This window comes from Elgaria multicarinata, chromosome 20, assembly GCF_023053635.1.
Source record: "Elgaria multicarinata webbii isolate HBS135686 ecotype San Diego chromosome 20, rElgMul1.1.pri, whole genome shotgun sequence".
NCBI lineage: Eukaryota > Metazoa > Chordata > Lepidosauria > Squamata > Anguidae > Elgaria > Elgaria multicarinata.
The window spans coordinates 2,571,331-2,593,844 of NC_086190.1; the positions used below are offsets into that span (position 1 = coordinate 2,571,331).

Sequence of the window (22,514 nt, forward strand, 5' to 3'; positions counted from 1 at the left end):
CTCCCTCCGCCTGTCAAGCAAGTAAATAGCAAGGATGAGGAAGAGGATGAGGATGATTTGGTTCAAGGCACCCAGGCATGGATTTAGGAAGGCCAGGTCAGTCCAGTCCCAGCAAGTTTAGGGTGCCGTACAGCAAAGCCAGGTTAGACCCGGCACGGCATTTCAGAACCTTGGCCAGCTCCACATTAGCTGAGACATAGTCAAAGGGAGCTGTTGACTCAGCAACAGTCCAAGGCCTTCTTATAAAGGCCAGCCGCTCAAGGCCTGCGGTTGGCTCCCACCCCTCAGAGAAGCAGTTTATTTCTTAAAGGGATACTGCCTGATTTGTAGCCTCTGGCTCCTCTGGACGGTGAAGGCCGCAGTGGGGGAGGGTCCTCTGAGGAGTCACGCAGACGCGCGTCCTCTGGCCTGGAAGGCCCAGGCCCAGCAGGGGTTGGATTTACGGAGGGAGTCTGCTCTGCCTCCAAGTCCTCTTCGGAGCCAGAGGATGGGTCAAGGCCGGGGAGCCTGACGCCGCCTTTGCTCGCCCAGGCCAGAGCCGCATTCAATTGGACCTGCTGCTTCTCCCCCCTTTGAGACCTTCTTCTCTCCTTCATTGGCAGAGTGGCAGGATGAGCTGTCGGACAACCAGTCCGAATACTCCATTGGCTCCGAAGATGAGGACGAAGACTTTGAGGAGAGGCCAGAAGGTCAGAGTGAGTTGGGCATGTGCGGCGGCATCCTTTGCCTCCTCCACCCACAGAGGACTCCGTTCGGTCAGCCGCCCGTGGGTCTTTTGAGGCTACCTGATTCTGGCAGGACTGGGAAGGCCATGAATGGACGCCAGCCAGAGACCAGCTCTGGTGCCTGCCAGACGTCAGAGCGAAGGGGCCAGCAGGGCGGGTCTGGGGCCGTCAGGAAACGGAGAGGAAAGAGGATCCAGTGGGCTTAGCGCCGTTATCCTCAACTGCTCCCCCAGGACAGATCTGAGACCCACTTTTAAATCCAAGCTACAATCTGGATCCTCCTTGTAGATTCCACCCCCCGCCCCCAACCCTGCCTCTCACCTTTGCCTGTACCAGGCACGGCAAAAAAAAAGGGGGGGAAGGGGTTAAAGGAGATTGCAGAAAGGGGGGAGAGAAAATGTGGGGGGCGGAAGAAAGGGAGAGTGAAAGAAAAGAGGGAGAGAGAGAGAGAGAGAGAGAGAGAGAGAAGGGGGAGCTTGCTCTGGCACTACACACCTTTGGCTTCAGCCACCTCTCTTTTTGGCTTTAGCCACCAAGATGTAGCCCCAAAAGATTATCCCTGAGAGAATTTGGTAAATGATCAAAACATGGTGTCGTCCCCCCGCCCCCCGCCTTAAGACTGACCTAATACACAGTTCTTGCTCTTTTGACAAATGAGTACAAGAGAGCATTTGGGTGGTGCCTGATGAAACTCTGGCCTGCTTAACTCTTAAAGGTAAAGCGCCTCCATCTACCTGACACTCACCTCTCTCTACCTGACACTCACCTCTCTCTACCTGACACTCACCTCTCTCTACCTGACACTCACCTCTCTCTCTCTTCATTAAACGCCCCCCCCCAAAAAAAACCCCACACCCCTCACCAGCTGGAATAAAGAAAATGGTGGTGTCGCTTCTGGGACCCATCTTAACTTCAGGATTGGGTCCTAACAGCCACGGAGTGTTTGGGGATGGTGGTTGTGGTTCTGGTGGGCAACCCTCAGAAGTCAGCTTGGGGGCTGACCGGCCGACTGCCAGGGTCTGAATGGCGCTCTGGACCCTTCCCTTCTGGCCCGGGTTGTGTGGGTGCTGTGATGCCAGAGGAACAGAGAAACGGTGTGGGAGGGAGGGACGAATTTGATTCCTTTAAAATCTCAGCTTTCATATTTATTCCTTAAAAGCAAGATGCTAGTCCTCATGGCTAGCTCAGCATAGAATCATATTGCTTCAAAGCCCTTCCCAATACCGTGTCTAGACGGCTTTGCTTTGACTTCGAGAGCACCCCAAGGGGATATTTTTAAGTCCGCTACTGCTGCCTGGGCATTTTCCCTTTGAGGAAACTGAGCCCGTTGACTCAGGACCTGTCTCATGATCTCTAGGTGGCCGGAGGCAGTCCCGGAGGCAGCTGAAGAGTGACAGGGACAAGCCCCTCCCCCCGCTCTTGGCCAGAGTGGGCGGGAACATTGAGGTAAGTCTCAGACACCGCCGCACCTGTTGGGTCGGAGGACCCAGCCGGTTTCATCCTGGGGTGGGATTCCGGCGCTTTCGCCCAAGAAAAAGGTGCGAACGGAGACAGCGCACTAGGGAGGAGCGGAGAACGCACCATGTGCCTTTGGCTTCCCTTCCACCCCTGGGTGCCTCTCTTTGCAGGTGTTAGGTTTTAACGCCCGGCAGCGCAAGGCTTTCTTGAACGCCATCATGCGCTGGGGCATGCCCCCACAGGACGCCTTCAACTCCCACTGGCTCGTGCGGGATCTCCGCGGCAAAAGCGAGAAGGAGTTCAGGTACCAGAGTCCCCCCTGACAATTCTGTCCCTCCCTTTCCAGCCCCTTGCAGAATTTTCAGGCGCTACAGCACCCTAAAGCAGGATCTTTTGCGGAATGGACCCGATTCCCTCTGTATTGGGTTTGATATGTAGGATTGCAGCCTTACCGTATACCAGATCCGTGGTTAGGGAGCCACCATGGTTAGGAATGGTTCACACGACACCCTAAGCCAACCTTCCTCAACCTGGGGCGCTCCAGATGTGTTGGACTGCATATCCCAGAATGCCCCAGCCAGCAGGCTGGGGCATTCTGGGAGTTGTAGTCCAACACATCTGGAGCGCCCCAGGTTGAGGAAGGCTGCCATGGTTAGGCTACTAACTGTTTTGCAGCAAATGGCTAGTAAGCGTGTTTAAACCGTGGTTTGGAGGGAGCACCTTTAGAATTCTGACTGGTTCTGACTGAAACCTGAAGCCAATTCACCGCCCTGCACACATCGGAGCCACCAGCTTCCACTGTGCCCAAATGACCTGCCATGACTTCTCTGCAACCCCCCATCTCATAATTATTCCTTAACAACTGGCATTTGGAGGTAGACGGCCCCTGACCATGGAGGTTCTAATCGCCATTACATCACTTCCTACTTTCGCTGGGCTGCCAGAGAGAATCAAACCCGTTGTCTCTGGGTTCTCCTTCCTTTCCCTTTTCCACCCAGAGCTTACGTGTCGCTGTTCATGAGGCATTTGTGTGAGCCCGGAGCAGATGGTGCAGAGACCTTTGCCGACGGCGTCCCCCGCGAGGGGCTGTCCCGCCAGCATGTGCTGACACGCATCGGCGTGATGTCACTGGTGAGGAAGAAGGTGGGTGAGCTTATTATTTTTATTTTTATTTATTTAAGGATTTTTATGCCGCCATTCAGCCAAAAAAGGCTCTCACGGCGGCTTACAAAAGCATTTCTTGACAGTCCCTGCCCACAGGCTTACAATCTAAAAGACATGACACAAAAGGAAAGGGGATTGGGAGGGAGGAGGAGGAGGGGGGAAAGGAAAGCAAATTCAGGCACTACAATCTTAGTTGCAAATATGTATTTGCAATACAGCTTATGTATTTGCAGGATTTTAACTTCAGCTGTCAGACATCAAAAGCTCCCAGGAAGTCACTGCTCTCAGTCTTACAGTCTAACAGACATGACATAAAAGGAAAAAAATATTGGGAGGGAGGAGGAAAAAAGAAGAAGCCAATGCCAGGCACCCATTCTTAGTTTGGAAGTTCTTACAGGTGTTCTTTCTGGCAGGGGAGGGCAAAACCAGCTGTTCCTTCTGCGTCTGTGGCCAGCTTGGTCTTCCGCTTGTCATGATGTTTCTCCCAGTAGGCAGAGGGGGCCAGCCTCCTGGGGTCTTTGGTCCCATGACTGATGGATGAGGCCAGAGCTTGCAGGACCCATGGGATGGGCAGTCGGATCTGCATATTTTAAGCTGGGCTGTCACCAATGGGAGAAGAATATGTACGTTAGTTGTATGATTTTCTGCTGAGCAATCAATTTTAAAACTTGCTGCCTGCAGTTTTATGAGCATGCGTGCTTAGAAATGATGATGATGATTTATTTATATAGCACCATCAGTGTACATTATAAGAACATAAGAAGAGTCCTGATACTGGATCAGACCAAGGGTCCATCTAGAGCAGCACTCTGTTCACACAGTGCCTAAACAGCTGTCGACCAGGGACCCACAAGCAGGACACGGGTACAGCAGCCCCCGCCCACCCACGTTCCACAACAACTAGTGTATACAGGCTTACTGCCTCTGCTACTGGAAGTAGCACATAGCCACCAGGACCTCCTCCTCCTCCAGGAATTGATCCACCCCCCTTTGAAAGCCATCCAGATTGGTGGCCATCACCACCTCTTGTGGTAGTGAGTTCCATAATTTAACTCTGCGCTGTGTGAAGAAGTCCTTCCTTTTATTTGTCCTGAATCTCCCACCAATCAGCCTCATGGGATGACCCAGGGTTGTAGTATTATGGGATGACCCCAGGTTATATGCTTATTGCCGTATTTATTGTTTTGGTTTATGTTATACTGTTTTGGTTTTTAAAGAAATAATAATTATAAAATGCTCCATGGGCAAATTCCAGTTGGTCTTAGTATATAAATGAATGAATGAATAAACTTAAAATCTGCCGACCAATTGAATTACAGGCACGTTTTTTAGTCAATCAAAATATTATTAATGGATTAATCTAACTGATTTAAGTGGGCTACACCTAAGGATAGAGGAATCAGCTCATTTTGGGGTTGTGGGGGGCAGTTTTTCGTGCGTTCACTCATCAGTCCGTTCCATCCCATTTCTGCATCAATCAGTAGTTTTTATTTTAAAGGCTCATGAATTTCGCATGAGTTTTCAAAATGACTTTCCCTGACAAGATAAATAGTTTTGTATGCATTTTAACCTAAAACAGTAAAAAAAAAAAAGAAGGTACACATTTTGCCCTTAGATATGTGTGGTTTTAATCCTGGTTGTGCTTTTTGTATTGTATTTTGTATTCATGCTTTTAAAATGTTGGTTGTTTTTATGCTCTTCATGGTTTTAATTTTTGTGAACCGCCCAGAGAGCTTCGGCTATTGGGTGGTATAAAAATGAAATAAATAAATAAATAAAACACAATTAAAGACACAACAGTAATAGAGTAAAAACAGCACCTAGACCAATAGACTCACACACCAAAGGCCTGCTTGAATAAAGCAGACTCTGCCTGCTGAGGGAAAGGCTGCAGAGTGGGAGCGATCCTAGTTTCCCTCAGCAGGGAGTTCCACAGTCTGGGATTTGCCACCGAGAAGGCCCTGTTTCACATTGCCACTGACTTGCACCTCTTGAAAGAAAGGCCTCTCCAGAAGATGTTAGGAAGTGGGCAGGCTCATTTGGGAGAAGGTGGTCTTTCAGATAGAGTTTAACTCAGTGCCTCCTCTACCCAGTTGCTTTACCTGTGCCGATTTCAGGTTCAAGAATTCGAACCCGTCAATGGGAAGTACAGCACCCCTGACCTAATTCTGGAAGGGAGCAAGAAATGCAGCGAAGTTCTGTCTTCGGACCCCAACACTCCTGTTCCGGCCAGCCCAGCACACGGGCAGCTGGGGCCCACATCACAACCAGGTAAAATAAAATAACCCCACATCCGTTGGCTGTTGCAGAGAGGGACAACTCTGGATCTCCATGGCACACATAGACACACAGAGCTGAAAAGGACCTCAGAGCTCATTTAGTCCAACCCCAGGAATTCTGCTGCTAGAGTGTCCTTGATAAAAAAATAAAAATCCACCATCTTCCACAGCACCAGTGATGAAAATGGATGGGAATTATTTGGTAACGATGCCCCCTGTTAAGAAGGCAGTTAGCAGAGACAAAAACGAAAGGCAGAACTGAATGAGCATTTGCCAGTCCCACATGCACGTAAGGCTTAAACAAACAAACAAAAAAGACACCACGCCCTTCTTTAGTGAAGAAAAGCTAAAATGGTTTACTCACAGTATTCTTGCATAAAAATGCAGGTACAGTGTAGCAGTTTCACACAGAGTTTGTTCAAGCCATTGCTTTGTTTCCTTTAACACTGGCAGGAGAGAGGAAGAGAGAGGAAACACAACTGCTCCCACCAATGTAATAGGTCAGAGAGAGAGACGGGGGAAAGGAAAGGGAGGAGCAGGAAATCACACTGTAGGCTATAGAAGTCTTATGGCTAGCTGTGCCCAAATACCCATGAGTTATCTGCCACGCTGCCCCCTTCCAGTGACTTGCAGACGAGGTTGCAATATTCCCAACAAAAATAGGCGCAGGGACAGAACTGACTGTAACCGTAATGCAAGTCTAGAAGGTGAAGGTCCTGTAAGAGTTTTGACAGCACGGCCTGCGTTTTAGTTGTGCAACTTTAATCTCTGTTTCAGACAAGGCGGACGCACAGCCTCCGGGGATTCCTGAGGAGAAGGAGCAAGCGGAACAGCGGGGGAAAAAGCCCCGGGAGAGCCAGGTAAGGGGACGCCAGGCTAAAGTTCACTTCCTGAGCTCGGGCGGGCGTCTCGTTCCTGTCACAAGAGTCCAGTTGCTGTCTCCTGAGAAGCTGAGTCCAGCTGAAGTTTTGCTGAAATGAACGTGGGCAGCCCCTGACGCTTACCTCTGAGAGCAATGATGCTGGAGCCTCTGGTGACTTTATTCCTTTTCCCCCACTTTCTCCCTGGCCAGGATTTTTCTGACTTTAAACCAATTCCCTCCTATTGAAGTCAAAGAAAAGGAATTATTTGCTGGTGTGGGGGCTGAGCTTCTCAGACATTGAATATATTCAACATTGAATATATCCCCCGTGTAATATATCCTGCGGTCTTTGGGATGCTTTCCCAGGAACCGTAAGATTGTGCCCTAAATTACTATACTTGTGCTTTAAATTATTTTGAAATTTTGGGGCGAAGGGGGGAATAGATCTGTCAAAACCTCTGCCGCTTCAGCGTGAGTGATTTGCGGTCTTTAAACTGAAATTTGAACACCTCCTTTCAAGGTTCTTTTCAGGGAAAGCTTTTCAGGGAGACTTGTTAGGTACTCTTAGAGTCTGTAGTGCTCTCTGTGTTTATGGTACTTACGTTCGGGGAAATTTGAGAGTCAGTGTAGTGAGTGGTGTCTTTAGGGTGTGGTGTGCACGTAGTGGAAGTATATTAATCAATACTGAGAATAAAGAAAGTTCAAGAGTGATTGTGTGAGAAAAAGGAAAGCGCAAATATGAATGAGTGACCGGATTGTATGAAAGGTTTCAAAAAGGTTTTTAAATGTTGTTATTTGAAACAAAGCTTATGAACTTTTAAAAATAAATTGTGATTGTTTTGTTTTTAAACTACCACAAAAAGCCCACGTGTCTGTTTGGCATTTATCATCTTAAGTTTACACATATAACACCCTCTCTGACCATCATTCACCTAAGCAGATATAACTCACAGCGCATTATTATATATATTAAAATCCATTCTCCATTTTAAACCCCTTTCTCCACATAGTTTGGAGGAAGGTGGGTTTTCATAGAATCATAGAATCATAGAATAGCAGAGTTGGAAGGGGCCTACAAGTCCATCGAGTCCAACCCTCTGCTCAATGCAGGAATCCACCCTAAAGCATCCCCGACAGATGCTTGTCCAGCTGCCTCTTGAAGGCCTCTAGTATGGGAGAGCCCACAACCTCCCTAGGTAACTGATTCCATTGTTGCACTGTTCTAACAGTCAGGAAGTTTTTCCTGATGTCCAGCTGGAATCTGGCTTCCTTTAACTTGAGCCCGTTATTCCGTGTCCTGCACTCTGGGAGGATCGAGAAGAGATCCTGGCCCTCCTCTGTGTGACAACCTTTGAAGTATTTGAAGAGTGCTATCATGTCTCCCCTCAATCTTCTCTTCTCCAGGCTAAACATGCCAAGTTCTTTCAGTCTCTCTTCATAGGGCTTTGTCTCCAGACCCCTGATCATCCTGGTTGCCCTCCTCTGAACACACTCCAGCTTGTCTGCGTCCTTCTTGAATTGTGGAGCCCAGAACTAGACGCAATACTCTAGATGAGGACTAACCAGGGCCGAATAGAGAGGAACCAGTACCTCACGTGATTTGGAAGCTATACGTCTATTAATGCAGCCCCAAATAGCATTTGCCTTTCTTGCAGCCATATCGCACTGTTGGCTCATATTCAGCTTGCGATCTACAACAATTCCAAGATCCTTCTCATTTGTAGTATTGCTGAGCCAAGTATCCCCCACCTTGTAACTTTGGTTTCTATTTCCTAAAAGTAGAACTTGGCATTTATCCCTATTAAATTTCATCCTGTTGTTTTCAGCCCAGCACTCCAGCCTATCAAGATCACTTTGAAATTTGTTTCTGTCTTCCAGGGTATTAGCTATCCCACCCAATTTTGTGTCATCTGCAAATTTTATCAGCGTTCCCTGCACCTCCTCGTCCAAATCATTAATAAAAATGTTGAAGAGCACTGGGCCCAGGACTGAGCCCTGCGGTACCCCACTCGTTGCCTCTCCCCAGTTTGAGAAGGTTCCATTGATAAGTACTCTTTGAGTCCGATTCTGTAGCCAACTGTGGATCCACCTAATAGTTGTTCCATCTAGCCCACTTTTAGCTAGTTTGTTAATCAGAATGTCATGTGGTACTTTGTCAAAAGCTTTGCTGAAGTCAAGATATATGACGTCCACAGCGTTCCCACGGTCCACAAGGGAGGTTACCTTATCAAAAAATGAGATCAAATTTGTCTGACAGGACTTGTTCTTGACAAATCCATGTTGGCTTCTAGTGATCACCGCATTGATTTCAAGGTGTTTACAGATTTTATCCCTTGCCTCAGGCGTATCAAGCAGTGGTGCTTAGCTTGAGCATGGAGTAGCCTCGGCCAGGTCTGGTGTTCAGAGCCTGTGTCGCCCCATAATAAGTGGTGGCAGACGTGAGGTCTGGTGTTCAGAGCCTGTGTCGTGGCATAGTAAGACACAGCCGTTCACTCACTGGCCATTGTTCAGTTTCTCCCCGTAGTTTAAACAGGGTGGGGGGAAGAATCCCAACCCTAATTTGAAAGAGGCACGAGCAGGGATGCATGCAGAGACACCACAAGCAGCCTCCTCTGAGGGTGGATGCTTTTGCTGCGTCTCCGCGTCTGGAGTTTTTTGAATCGCAACCAGCACAGAAAGAAAAAAGCACAATTATTACCCATCCATCCCAATCCCAGCAGGGACAAGGCAAAGCTGGAGGAGGGAATCCTGCAGAGAAGCGACAGGCATATTTTGGACTCTCATTGGAGGGCTTCTTTTGCACCACTGGTGTTTCCCGAGAGCAGTGGGTGGGGGGAGTGTTGAGCTGCATCCTAGGGGCTTTCTCCAAGGCAACCACTTCACCACACTCCTCCCAGGAGGCTACCTGTCGCTCCTCTGCAGGAGTCACTGTTCTGAGTTTGCCTCCTTTCGGTCAGGACGGAGCTGCGCAGAAACAGAGGGTGCGTGTGCTTCTGACGGCGCCTCCTGCACTATGAACAATTTGGGTGAGGGAGATTTATGGCCACCGGTGTGCGAATCCCAGGAGGCCCGGACCCACTGGACATGTGGTTTGCCTTAAGGTGCCGGTGAGCGGAGAGAAGACGGAGCCCAGTGAGAAGGAGGAGGTGGTTGAGAGCCAGGAGAAAACGGGAGAGGAGACCGTTGAAGAGGGCGAGAAGGCAGAAACTCAGCCGGAGCAGACCGTTCAAGGTGTGTTGGGTTGCTCATGGCCAGGGAGTGGGGCGTGGAGGTGGGAAATCATGGTGTGAGAGCAGCAGGATTTACAAAACGGGCCACACCGTTGATGGCGTGGTCTAATACTGCATTTTAAAAAGAGGGTAGTTAGAGTGCTGGACCAGGGAGACCCGGGTTTAAATCCCCACTTGGCCATGGAGCTCACCGGGTGACCGGCTGCAATCTCTCAGGTTTGTTGTATGGATAAAACAGCTGCCACTTGGAACTCCCTGGAGAAAAAGGGGGGTCTAAAAAACACCCCCCTCCCTCTAATACTAAACTCGGCGAGTGAGTGCCGACAGGATTCTAACCAGAACAGGGACACTGAAAAGTAATAGAGAGGTATCAGCTTGCTTGGGGAACACAGATATTTGCAGAGGTCTAGAAAAGTTAGGAAACAATCTAAGTGGGGCCCCCTCCCAATAACAGCCTCATGAGTCATACCGCCTTGATGGTGTTTCAGCCCATTAAGTGGTACATAGATGTTCAGAGTAAATATATAAGGAGGGCTGAGCAGGTTCAGTGGAATGGAGGGTCCTGGAAAACGGCCCAGTGGATGGGCTCTGAACAGGCGCTCTCTGTACGGCAACATTTTGTTGCACGTCCTACTTCCGTATATAAAACCAAAACATAGTTATGGGGCAAATTACATAGAACGTGGGATCTCTGTGTTAGGTAGTTGTTGTTTCTAATCTTGGTGGGTGGAGGATTCGATCACTGCTGGGACAGGTGTTGCTTCGTTTCCCTGAATTCAACCTTTTCCCCACTGAAGCAGCCACCAGCTATTAGCCCTGCTGAGGAACAAAGAGAGTTACCTGTATTTACCTGAATCTTTCTTCCACCAGCAGAGCAAAGGGCACCTTGTGGTGGTGGTGGTGTGTGTGTGTGTGTGTGGGGATTTCAGTGAGTAAAACGTTGCAGGTGAAAGGGTTGATCCAATGACCCCACATTCCCAACGGATAGAAGCTCTAGAAAAACCAAACCTTTGAGACCTCCAATTGAGGATTGTCCGTATCCTGCGTAGTTTGGTCATTCGGGTTTGGAAGCGTCAAATCAAACAAAAGCCACGCGGACAACAACCCTTGATGCACAGCCCTCTTTAGACCAGGTCGGTTGTATCGATTGCACAGCCGCCCAGATTGAGAGACGCGCACGCTGCCTTCGCGACACAAAAAGCCATTTGAATGGTAATCAGACCACGCGGTCTGCATCGCTTATAAGTCTGTCTGATGCAGGGTCTTTCTGAGGGATTACAGGGCTGCTGTGTTCAAACCAGCCATCTTTTGCTTTAGAAGAGCTGGAGGGGCAGCATCGTTGACTTCCAGCCCTCCCAATTTGCTCCTGCACAATCTGAGGCCTCCACCTAGGCAGGGATGCAGGAGAATTTCATTTTTGCTCGCAAAAGATGCAAGTATGACGTCACGAGTGCCAGCACCGGTCTTCCCAAATGTCCGCAAATTGGCGGATATGTTCTCAGGTTCAATTCGTACAAACTGCCCACTTTGATTTTGTGCATATTTCCTCCTGCAGCCTGAAAGCCCTGCTCTAGTCTCTGGCAGAAAGTTGGGCAAATTGGGGCAAATGTACACAAATTTCACATTCGGTCCCTGCTCGATTTGCGCACTTTTCCTGTTTGCCCAGAGGGAGCAGCGATCACAAACCCGAACAGAAATCAGGCATTTTAGAAGGGGCAAGACAAATTTCGGAGAATCCAAGCGATCTCAAACATTGCTTGTTCACCCATCCCTGTGCATAGGCCCCCGTGCCCAAGACAAGATAGGTCAAAGCTTTTTGGGGGCAAAGCAAAGAAATCACGACCTGCATCTTGCCAGCTCATTCTGAGATGTTTCTGTTTTCTTCCCTTTCTTCCTGCAACTCCCTCCTGCCTGACCAGCTCCTGCAGACGAAGCCTCCCAGGAGAACGAAAAGCCCATGGAAAAACTGGAATTAAATGCGAGCCCCTGTAAAGGAAGTGGCAAAGAATCTAAGCCAGGTAAATGTCTTCATCCAGGACTGCACATTTCACAACCCAATTTCCAAGGTTGGCCAGACTGACTGCACTGAGATGGGATGGATTACTCATGTGCATTATGCATAGTTAAAGCTTTACTTCGTCCCACCGGTTGGACTACAGTCCCCATCCTCCCCAGCCAGCACGTGGGGGGCATCAGGTTGAGGAAGGCTGGCTGAAGCCCATGGGTGTATCTTAGCTTAATTTTGCATTGCTCCCCACATCAAGCAAGAGGAAAGTCCGTATCTCAGTGGTAGAAACTCCACTTCTCCAAGTAGGGATGAGAAAAGAGTCCTGCCTGACACTGTGGAAAAGGTGCTGCCAGTCAGTGTTGACAATACTGGGCTAAGCGGAGGCGGAGCCTGACTTGGAATAACTCCGTTCCCAGTGTTCCTAACCTCCACCCTTTTGCCTGCCGCTGCATTCCCCACTCAGCCACATATATCCTCCCGCTCAAGTCCAGCTTTTAAAAATCCCTGGTAAAATATATCACCACAGTCTTGAGGGCTAGGAGCTTGCTTATTTTTCTAAAAACTAAAAGCCCGTTTTATCAGGACGGCGTATATTACATGCTTAGTGTGTCGCTCGTGCCTTTGCAATCAGAGAAGATACAGAATGCGTCGGGGTGGGGAACCTCCGTCCAGGGGGCCAAATCTAGGCCTCTGGGGGGGGCCAAATCTAGGCCCCTTTTCCCAAACCACTGATTATTGAGTGGTTTCCTGGCTTTCAGCAGTCCCCATTCTGAAAGGCTGAAATGCCTCCCTTGACTCTTAGTTACTGGTAGTAAGAGGTTTAAGCCAAACTCTGCTGGTATTTTGGACACACCTCCTTTCCCCCCTTTGGCCCACTCCTTTTCCCTTCAGTCCTGCCCACCACTGGAATGAGGCTCCCCGAAAACTTCTTTGAAATTGAATCTGCCCCTCCATCTGAAAGAGATTCCTTACTCCAGGGAATTCGTTCATTCGTTTTCTCATGGCACACGGGTAGCAGTGACCAATGTCCAGCTGGTAGAATTACTGGCGTAGCTGTGGGAATGATTGTCCTACTCCCTGCCTCTGATGAAGCGGGCTGCAGTTCGCAAAAGCTGGTGCCAGAATAAATTTGTTCGTCTTTCAGGTGCCACAGGGCTCTTTGCTTTTTGGCATAGCGGGGAAAAACTCTGGGAATCAATTAGGAAACCAACTTGCAGTGATGAAAACCCTCTGTCCATCCAGCCCAGTATTGTCCACACTGACCGGCAGCACTTTTCTAGGGTTTTAGGCAGGAGGGTTTGTGCTTGTCCTACTTGCAGCCGCTGGGGGTCGAACCAGGGACCCTCTGCAAGGCAAAGCTGTGGCTGTAATGCTGAGGTCCAGCCCCTTGGACCTGGTACCTGGAGATTGTAACCAAACCTTTCTGCAGTCTTAAGTTTCTTCCTTCGACTTCTGGGCCCAATTTAGGATTCCAGAATGCCGCCATTTGTTTCTACCCCATATAAGAATTCGGAAACGTTTTGGAAGATCCCGCAATTTGAAATGTAGGGAGACAGTTCCTGGTTCCTACCAGCGAAGAGGGTGGCAACAGAGCGGTGTCCCCAGAGACACTCCTGGCTCTGTGTGCCTGGAAACTCACCAGCTTGGATAGGGTCGGGGTGGCCACTCCCGGCAGGGGACGGCTCCGATCCCGGCTCACTGGGGGACCCTGCCCCACCCCATCTGACATCCCCTGTGTTTTGCTCAGAGGATGACACAAAGGCGGAAGAAAAGGAGCTGGCAGAAGCTCAGCAAAACGGCGAAAAAGAGGACGAGGAGGACGGCAAGAAAGACGACAAGGCCGGGGTCCGATTTATGTTCAACATTGCGGACGGGGGGTTCACAGGTATAAACGAGGAGGCGTCTCCTCCCTCTTGGAAGCCAAACCCCTCTGGGATTCTTCTACCTCAGGCGTTCTCTTCTGTTCTCACTTAAAATGGGAGCAATGCTTCCTTCTGACCTGCTCTCAGACACTTTCCCCTCTGTATTTCTGGGTGGAAGGAGCAGTGACTCGTGCAGAGGTGCAACAAGCAGTCACCTCTGAGGGTGGGTCATTAGGCTGCTTCCTGCATGGGGAGTGATTGAGTGGTCCTCTCATATCCGATGCGGAGATATCGCCGAATTATGCCCCCCCCCAAGAGGGGCTGATTGGAAGGAAGCAGCAAGCCCAGAGCAGGGACTCATGCAGAGATGTCCTCTCAGCCCAGATAACCCTGCTATGCCTTTACATTAGGAGTAACGGAATTAATTATTTGCACCTGATGCGGAGATACAGCAGAATTACCCACTAATTTGAGGGAGGCCATGCCAGAACAGTGACTCACACAATGATATAGTATTGAATCCCCTTGAGAGTGGGAATTTAGCTACATTGGGACTGACTGAATGATCCAACACCACCTAAAGCAAAAACGGGGTAGAATGGACATCATCAGGAAAAACTGATGTGGGAAAAACTGGACATCAGGAAAAACTTCCTGACTGTTAGAGCAGTACGACAATAGAACCCGTTACCTAGGGAGGTTGAGGGCTCTCCCACACTAGAGGCCTTCAAGAGGCAGCTGGACAGCCATCTGTCAGGGATGCTTTAGGGTGGATTCCTGCATTGAGCAGGGGGTTGGACTCGATGGCCTTGTGGGCCCCTTCCAACTCTACTGTTCTATGATTCTATGAATTACTTGTCACACAGTGGAGGGCTGATAGGAAGGAGTCGAGGCCAGGGCTGTGTCTCCTGCACAGACACAGCGGGCAGCCTCTTCTGTGGGTGAGTTCTTTGGCCTCTGCTAAGGGTTAGTTATGGACAGGAAGAGCTTTAAGCTAAAATATCTGGGTGGTTTTGGTTTTGGTCTCTGCCTTTGCTAAGGTTCCTTCTAGACTCCCTTCTATGACTCTCTGCCTCTTTCAGAGTCCCACCTTCCTACTTTTTATCTTCTCCTTCCCAGTAGCAGGAGGTTTAGGCTGTAGGTGTGGAGTGAGTGATACTCCAGGCACTCGTGGCTTCACACAACAGTTTATTAGTAAAGTAAAACAAGCAAGTAAGAGCTGCAAAAACGCAAAGTCTTTTACCCTGAGCTGTTTCTTTCTGCTCCTTCCATAAGCGCTGGTGTTTCTCTGGCTCTGGTCTGCTCCTGGCTCTCTCTCTCACACACACTTTTTTATACCCTCTTCCCCCAAAAGAGAAAGGTCCCACTTTGAGGAAAGGAAACTTCACTGGAGAAATGAAACTTAACCAGGGAATGAACCTTCACTGGAGAAATGAAACTCCTCCTCTCAGGGCTACCCTCTCCCAACAAAGAACTCCAGGCCTCTAGGTCTGAGTTTATTGCCTGGTCTTTGTAGGGTCTCAAAACGTCACAGCCTCTTCTGCCTGTGGCCCTGCCCACCCCTGGAACGCGGCCCCCGAGAGGTTCTGGGAAATGGAATCCGGCCCTCTGGTTCTGCATCCCCGCTATAAAGTTTTTGCGACGATTACTGAGAAAAACGAATACTCCAAAGCGCTGTGTCAATGCGAAGCATTACGAAGTTGTAGCTTCCGATCACTGAGTGTTAAACGAGCACATGAGAAGTCAGTGGCTGAGTGGAGTGTTTCTTTGCTTGGCTCTCTAGAGCTTCACACGCTTTGGCAGAACGAGGAGAAGGCGGCCGTCTCCTCGGGGAAGATCTACGATATCTGGCACCGGCGGCACGATTACTGGCTCCTGGCGGGAATCGTCACGTATCCTTTTTCCACGTGGGAGAAGGCGGAGAGGAGGCATCGGTGGGGAGAGAAGGGTGTGCCTGCGCTATGTTTAAGGCAGTTGTTTTGGCATCCAAATGGGCAAGAAGGTTTCTAGTTCTCATGGTGACGGAACAGGACAAAGGTAGCGTTGTGATGAAGGCCACGTCAGTGGGTTGGTAAAGAGTCTGGTATCTGCTCAAATGACACTTTTGCAGGAGGGGGGAGGGGTGGTTGAATCTCCACTGGCTGCCATTGGCTGAACTGCTCTGACGTCACAGAGGGACTGGTTTGCTTAGGATTAGGCTACTGAGTCCTGGGATGTGTAAGCTGGGAATGGGGAGGGGAGGTTTAAACCTCCCCACCCACCTAAAGTTTCCTCCTCCAGTGGAGGCTTTTCTTTTCTTCTTTTAGCTTGCAAATTTAGAAAAATAGAAGCCTTAAAAAAGAGGCTGTCTCCATCTCATTGAATCTGCAATAACGACCTGCTTTAAGACCCTCCTTTTTATTATTTAAAAATTATTCGTTAGGTGAGTTATGGTTCCATAAGCCCCGTGCATTTCCCTTGACGCTTCCGCCTGCCGCTCAGTCACGGCTACGCCCGTTGGCAGGACATCCAAAATGACCCCCGTTACGTCATCCTCAATGAGCCCTTCAAATCGGAGATCCACAAAGGCAACTACCTGGAGATGAAGAATAAATTCCTAGCTCGGAGATTCAAGGTCGGTTTCTGGGAAAGTCTTGGTATGTCGGTCAGTTTTAAAAAAGGGACGGATCAGGAAAGTTCCAGCTGGATAACTCTGTTATCAGCTATTACTCTTAAGGCACAATTCTGTGCATGGCAGGGGCATGCTGGAAGTTCTCTCTCGACATGCATAGCATTTAGGACTTTTTTGGTCTAAACATGCATAGGATTGTAGGACCTTTTTCTGTCTACACATGTAGGACTTTTGTCTAAACATGCATAGGATTGAAGGACCTTTTTCTATCTAAACATGCATAGGATTGTAGGATTTATTTCATCTGGATATGCATAGGATTGCACCCTAAGTACCTAAAACAAGCTTCCATGTAGAGAGGCAGTATGTCAGCCAGGATGGATCTATGTACACTGAGACAATTTGAGCTGCTGGTTTAGAGCAGGAAGTATTCTGTAAGCTCAAAAAGCTCCCTTGGCATGTCTCCTGTGCAATTGCCCCTGTGGAATGTAGATTTGGATTCATGTAAGATAAGAAAAGACTGGCTAGATCAAACCAAAAAGGTCCATCTTTTTGTTTGCAACAGTTGCTGGACATCCACAGGCAGGCTGTGAGTGCCATGGGCATCTCCTGTGTTGATTCCCCAGAAAATGGAACTGGGAGATCATGGAATCATAGAATAGCAGAGTTGGAAGGGGCCTACAAGGCCATCGAGTCCAACCCCCTGCTCAATGCAGGAATCCACCCTAAAGCATCCCTGACAGAGGGTTGTCCAGCTGCCTCTTGAATGCCTCTAGGGTGGGAGAGCCCACAACCTCCCTAGGTAACTGATTCCATTGTTGTACTGCTTTAACAGTCAGGAAGTTTTTCCTGATGTCCAGCCAGAATCTGGCTTCTCCATTCAGCTTTTGTAGTAAATAACTTTCAACAGACCCTGTCCTCCTCCTCCTCCTCCTCCTCTTCTTCTTCACCCTCCCCCTCCTTCTCTTCCTCCTTCTTCTTTTCTTCCTCTTCCTCTTCCATGAATCTGTCTAATCCACCCTTAAAGCCAGGGGTTGGAAGCATGCCTCCCACCGGTTCTATGCCCCGCCTGCTGCTTCTCTCCGGAGAGTCAGCGTGGCCTGGGTCCAGGTGAGGCGTGACCCCTGTCCTCTTCATGTTTGGCCTCAGTTGCTGGAGCAGGCGTTGGTGATTGAGGAGCAGCTGCGCAGGGCCGCGTACCTCAACATGACCCAGGACCCAAATCACCCGGCTATGGCCTTGAACGCCCGCCTGGCTGAAGTGGAGTGCCTTGCAGAAAGCCACCAGCACCTCTCCAAAGAATCTCTGGCTGGGAACAAGCCTGCCAATGCCGTCCTTCATAAAGGTGGGTCCTCCTCGAGAGGAGACTGTCTGTCCTCCTCTCCTCACCCCTTCTCCTGTCCCAGTTGTATCAGTGTCTGCAAAGAAAGGATATGAGTGCTCACGTTTTGTGTCACTGTGGCATGCCCCACCAGCCAGCAAAGAATCTTTTCCCCCTCATGGGAAATACGTGGGCCTCCAAGCATTGCTGGACCTCAACTGCCATGAGCCATAGCCAGCATGGCCAATGGTCAGGTATGATGGGAGCTGCAGTCCAATAACATCTGGAGGGCCATACATCCCTGGATGACGAGGCCACTGGCCAAGTGATCCACCTTAAAAAAAAAAGAGAGAGAGAGAGAGAGAGAAGGATTTATGTAGCTAGGAGAGGAGAGTTTGCAGGGTGAGGGCCCCTGAATGGTGTGTGATACATTTCTGTGTCACAAGCTCTGTAGATCACCATTTCTGGTTCCTGTCGTTGCCTTGTGTTGTAGCCAACAGTTGCAGGGTTCTGCTATGGGCCAGTCTTTAACAGAGATCTGAATCGGTCAGGTTTCAAAGACCTCAGGCAGGAATAGATCAGCACCATGGAAAGCTCTGAGTGGTGCTTGGGCTGGAAGGCAAACAGAGCTGGCTGGCTGTTGCCCCCAAAAGGAGCAGAGCAAAACTGAGCCTTAAATAAGATTTTGGCTGCCTTTAGGCTGGTTGGCGCCACCTCCATACTGACTGAGGCATTGTCTCTTAAAGGGGCCAGGCCTGTTTTAGTAATCCCTGAGGATGGTAATGTGACCTCCTCTGGAAGCAGGAGAGGGGTCTTTCCCAGGGGACATGGAAGCCTCATGATGCCTTTCTGTATCCTCTCCCTGAATCATTGACTCTGAAGCCTGAGGATGAGTCTTCATGTCCTGTTCCATGACAACTTTTTGTATTTCACAGGTTTGGGGCCACGTGTCTTTTTAAGGTGCCACGTGTCCCTCTCTTGGTTCTACATCAAACCCACCCAGTTCTCATAGAGAAGTGTGGTGTGACGGGATTCTGAGAGAGTGAGACAAAATTTGGGAAATTGATGGACATGTTTTTTATAAAGAAAATCTAACCAGAGCCCTGCGCACATAGCATTTTAGAAGAAATCACCAATGTTTTGCCTAGTGCATGGGGCAGAAGCTTGAGTTACCTAATTGCTGAATGTTTGTGTTTTTAAAACAACATGTAGATATTAGAAATAATTATAGAGGATCAGTTTTCTCCATTTCTGCCCTATAATTACTCTGTAGTATTGCATTTTGCTCCATTTTTCATCTGGCAAGAAAGAGTATTTTGGAATACTGGTAATTAAAACCAATGCACGCACCCTGCTTTCTCAAATGCATTTTCTTCCGTTTGTATTTTTTCCAAAAATGAACAAACTATTTTTGCAGTCTGTGGGAGCACCAAATAGATAGGGCAGACAAAATGTATTTACTTCCCTAAACCACATCTCCCCCCCCCCCGCCCATCCTTTTAGGTTGGGACAATAATAAACACCCAAATTCACCTTTGAAAGGCGCACCTGCTTCCCCCACAAAACCCAAGTACATTCTGGAAATACATCACCAGACAAACCATGGATGCAAACTTGATCAGTTCTGCTCTAGCAAATATTTTTGAGGATCCAGAACTCCATAACTTGGGGGGAAGTGGAGATGGGAAATTCAGGAGGATCCATAGGAAATCTCTGCCCCCGTTCCAAGCTGTCGCACACCTAACAGGTTTCCCCGAAGGGAAGGTGTGCACTTCCATTGTGAGGAAGTGTGGGAAATGGCCCAGTGTTCACTGTGTTTTGAGAAATGCTCTCAATGGAACACTTGAAAAGCCGGGGGGCGCTTTTTAATTGCTCGTCCTTTTTAAGAATCTGTTATTCAGCTTTTGGTTTCAAAAATTCATGTTTCTAGTCCTTTTGGTTGCGAAGGTACTGGGAACCTCCAGATGGAGAGCTGCTGGCACTACCGATCGAAACGCATTGGGCCGGCTATTCTTCCTTAGCTTATTCCCCACCCCACCCCATGGTAAGATAAAAGGCAGAAGTGGTCATGGGGAAACACAAGAGCATTATATGTAGATGACAATGTCCAGAAACTTCACCCCACAAAATTCTGTGAATACGGCAGGGTGATGGTGAGATTAAAAGGCTCTTTTGGAAGCAGATATGGAAATGTCCATGGGGTTAATATTTGGTGAAATCTTTGAAATCAGATGGGCGGCACAATAATAAGATGTATCGGTAGTCGGGGGCTAAATTCAGAACTTCTGCGTTGTGATTAGGTTCTTCCGGAAGTCACTTTTTATTTTCACTGCACCTTCTGCGAAATCAGTGTTAAGTGGCCAGCTGCGCCTGCCACGGCCGTCGTTTTATGAATGGGCAAACCCGCTCCCAGGGGGCAGCCATTTTGTGAGGGTGCCCATGATTCCCTCCAAATTCCCAATGTTCCCACTGGGCCAAGAAGCTTAAGAATGAGACATCCTTGCGCTTTGGGGGGTGACGTTCATGTTTGCATCCCAGTCCTCAACCAGCTGGAAGAGCTTCTGAGTGACATGAAGGCCGACGTGACTCGGTTGCCCTCGATGTTGTCCCGTATCCCGCCTGTCGCCGCCCGCCTGCAGATGTCCGAAAGAAGTATCCTGAGCCGCCTGACAAACCGGGGAAGCGACCCAACCATCCAGCAGGTGAGCGGTGCCCTCAAAGAGCGTGAGGCGCATCCACGCGCCCACACAGAATGCGCTCCATGTCCTCCGGGAAGCCTTCTCCCTAATCCCAGATTTATTTCTTTTTGTGGCTGGTTGTGGTTAATAGTGACGGAAATGGCAAAGTCAAACCAGTAACTCTTCACGCTTGATTCTGGTTTCGGTTGGGACTGACATTCTTCAAGTTTGAAGCTCAAGCCTTTTTCTCCTTCCTCTTTTTCCCTCCCACTCAGAATTTGGATTGCAACTTCCTTGGGGCAGGGACCTACTATTTTTCTTTTTTTTTATGGCGGGGGGCTGATGTTTTTCTGTGCAGAACCTTGTGCATTCCTGGTGCTTAAAAAAACCAATAGTGTGATATTGTTGGTAATCGTTCCTAAATATTATCCCCCTCTCCCCGGTTTTTCAAGGCCTCCTTTGGCTCCTCCCAGATCTACAGCAGCAGCTTTGGGCCAAATTTCCGTGGTGCGGGACCAGGTGGGATCGTGAACTACAGCCAGATGCCCCTGGGACCTTACGTGACGGGTGAGTTGAGCCTTCTGGCGCTTCCCCGTTTCTCTCTCTCTCTCTTCTCTTAAGAGGACAAATTTTAAAGTGGGGGCCATGAGCCGAAAACCAAAAGGCATTGGGCAAGCTGGCTGTTTTCTCTCTTATTAATAGATATTTAGCCGTTTTCGAGAGTTTCTTCTGAAGTTCTCAGTTGCTACGAGAGGTAAGGTCCTGCTTATTACTCTCTGATAAACCACGTACTGTCGTTTTCTCTTCGGGCAGGGTGGGGTGTAGGTGGGTGACCGGCTTTGGGGTGTCAACAACGCAAGAAACCTTGCTTAATCCTCTTGAGTTTTAGGGTCCCGTTCTAAGCGCTCTGAGTTTTAGGGAGCAGTTCTAAGCTCACCTGGAGGCTGTCCTGCTTGGAATCAGCGGACTGGATTGTGCTGCATGTCGATGAATCCATGAAATGAGCTGGTTGCATTTTCATAAGTGGAGACGATGCTTGTGAAGCGAAAAGCATCTCTCTCTTCCTATTTTGCTTCCCTGGTGGGGCGCTTGGGGTCCACCCGTGTTTCGTAGCAGGCATCTGGTTGGATCCAGACTCAGTCGTGCTTAGAGTAGACGCATTGAAGTGAATGGGGCACGCTAGTCATGACTAAAGTCCCATTGGTTTCAATGGGTCTGCTTGAGCCTTTCTTTACTTGGACGGCAACTCCCAGAATTGCCTTTCAATCCATCTGGAAGGCTCTGGGTTGGGGAAGGCTGCTCTACTCCAAACATGACTAAGTCGGCATCTGACCCATTGTCTTTTAAGGTGGGGCTTGAGAGCGGAAGCAGTGGAGGCTGGTGGCACCGGTTCTGGTGGGGCTGTGAATTCATTCTGTGTTTTACACCTTGGAATAGCTTCGCACCTTGAGTAGCTCCTTTAGAGTTCTAACTGGTTCTGATTGAAACCCGGAGTGGATTCGTCACCCCACTGACATCGGAGCCACCAGCCTCCACTGCTCCAAGGATCTATGTGTGTGTGTGTGGCGGGGTATCCATTGTGCCCCCTTCCATTTACACTCACAACAGATGGGAGTAGGCCCAAAATTACCCAGTGAGCCTCACAGCTGAGTGAGGATTTGAACCCAGTTCACCCAAGTATCAGCCCAAAACGTTATGCTCTACTGTTCTGGGAAATAGGTCACTAAGGCGGATTTAGGGTGGATTCCTGCATTGAGCAGGGGGTTGGACTTGATGGCCTTCTAGGGCCCTTCCAACTCTACTATCCTATGAGTCTATGAGGTTGGGGTGGGGTGGAGGGTAGGACAGCAGGCTTCCTTTTGAGTTGGGGTAGGCAACTTGATGCCCTTTAAATATTTTGGACTACAACTCCCATCATTTAAGAATACAAGAAGAGCCCAGATGCTGGATAAGACCAAGGGTCCATCTAGTCCAGCACTCTGTTCACACAGAGGCCAACCAGCTATCGGCCAGGGACCAACGAAGCAGGACATGGTGCAACAGCACCCTCCCACCCATGTTCCCCAGCAACTGGTGTACGTAAACATACTGCCACTGATACTGGAGGTAACACATCGCCATCAAGACTAGTAGCCACTGATAGCCTTCTCCTCTAGGAATTTATCCAACCCCCCTTTAAAGCCATCCAAATTGGTGGCCATCACTACATCTTGTGGTAGTGAGTTCCATAGTTTAACTCTGCACTATATGAAGAAGTCCATCCCTTTATTTGTCCTGAATCTTCCACCCATCAGCTCTATGGGAGGACCCTGTTGG

The 22,514-nt window shown here is 49.1% G+C and overlaps 1 protein-coding gene across 1 annotated transcript in view; it reads left to right on the forward strand.

Moving 5' to 3' along the window:
• CHD5 (chromodomain helicase DNA binding protein 5) overlaps nucleotides 1-22,514 on the forward strand; it is a 79,681-nt gene that overhangs the window by 51,641 nt on the left and 5,526 nt on the right. The window contains exons 27-40 of the mRNA XM_063145371.1: nucleotides 603-695; nucleotides 2,083-2,171; nucleotides 2,354-2,487; nucleotides 3,182-3,326; nucleotides 5,465-5,618; nucleotides 6,404-6,486; nucleotides 9,590-9,719; nucleotides 11,647-11,736; nucleotides 13,474-13,611; nucleotides 15,372-15,480; nucleotides 16,070-16,202; nucleotides 17,349-17,544; nucleotides 20,059-20,222; nucleotides 20,651-20,765. Coding sequence (XP_063001441.1) covers nucleotides 603-695; nucleotides 2,083-2,171; nucleotides 2,354-2,487; nucleotides 3,182-3,326; nucleotides 5,465-5,618; nucleotides 6,404-6,486; nucleotides 9,590-9,719; nucleotides 11,647-11,736; nucleotides 13,474-13,611; nucleotides 15,372-15,480; nucleotides 16,070-16,202; nucleotides 17,349-17,544; nucleotides 20,059-20,222; nucleotides 20,651-20,765 — 1,773 coding nt within the window. The remainder of the gene's footprint in view (nucleotides 1-602; nucleotides 696-2,082; nucleotides 2,172-2,353; nucleotides 2,488-3,181; nucleotides 3,327-5,464; nucleotides 5,619-6,403; nucleotides 6,487-9,589; nucleotides 9,720-11,646; nucleotides 11,737-13,473; nucleotides 13,612-15,371; nucleotides 15,481-16,069; nucleotides 16,203-17,348; nucleotides 17,545-20,058; nucleotides 20,223-20,650; nucleotides 20,766-22,514) is intronic.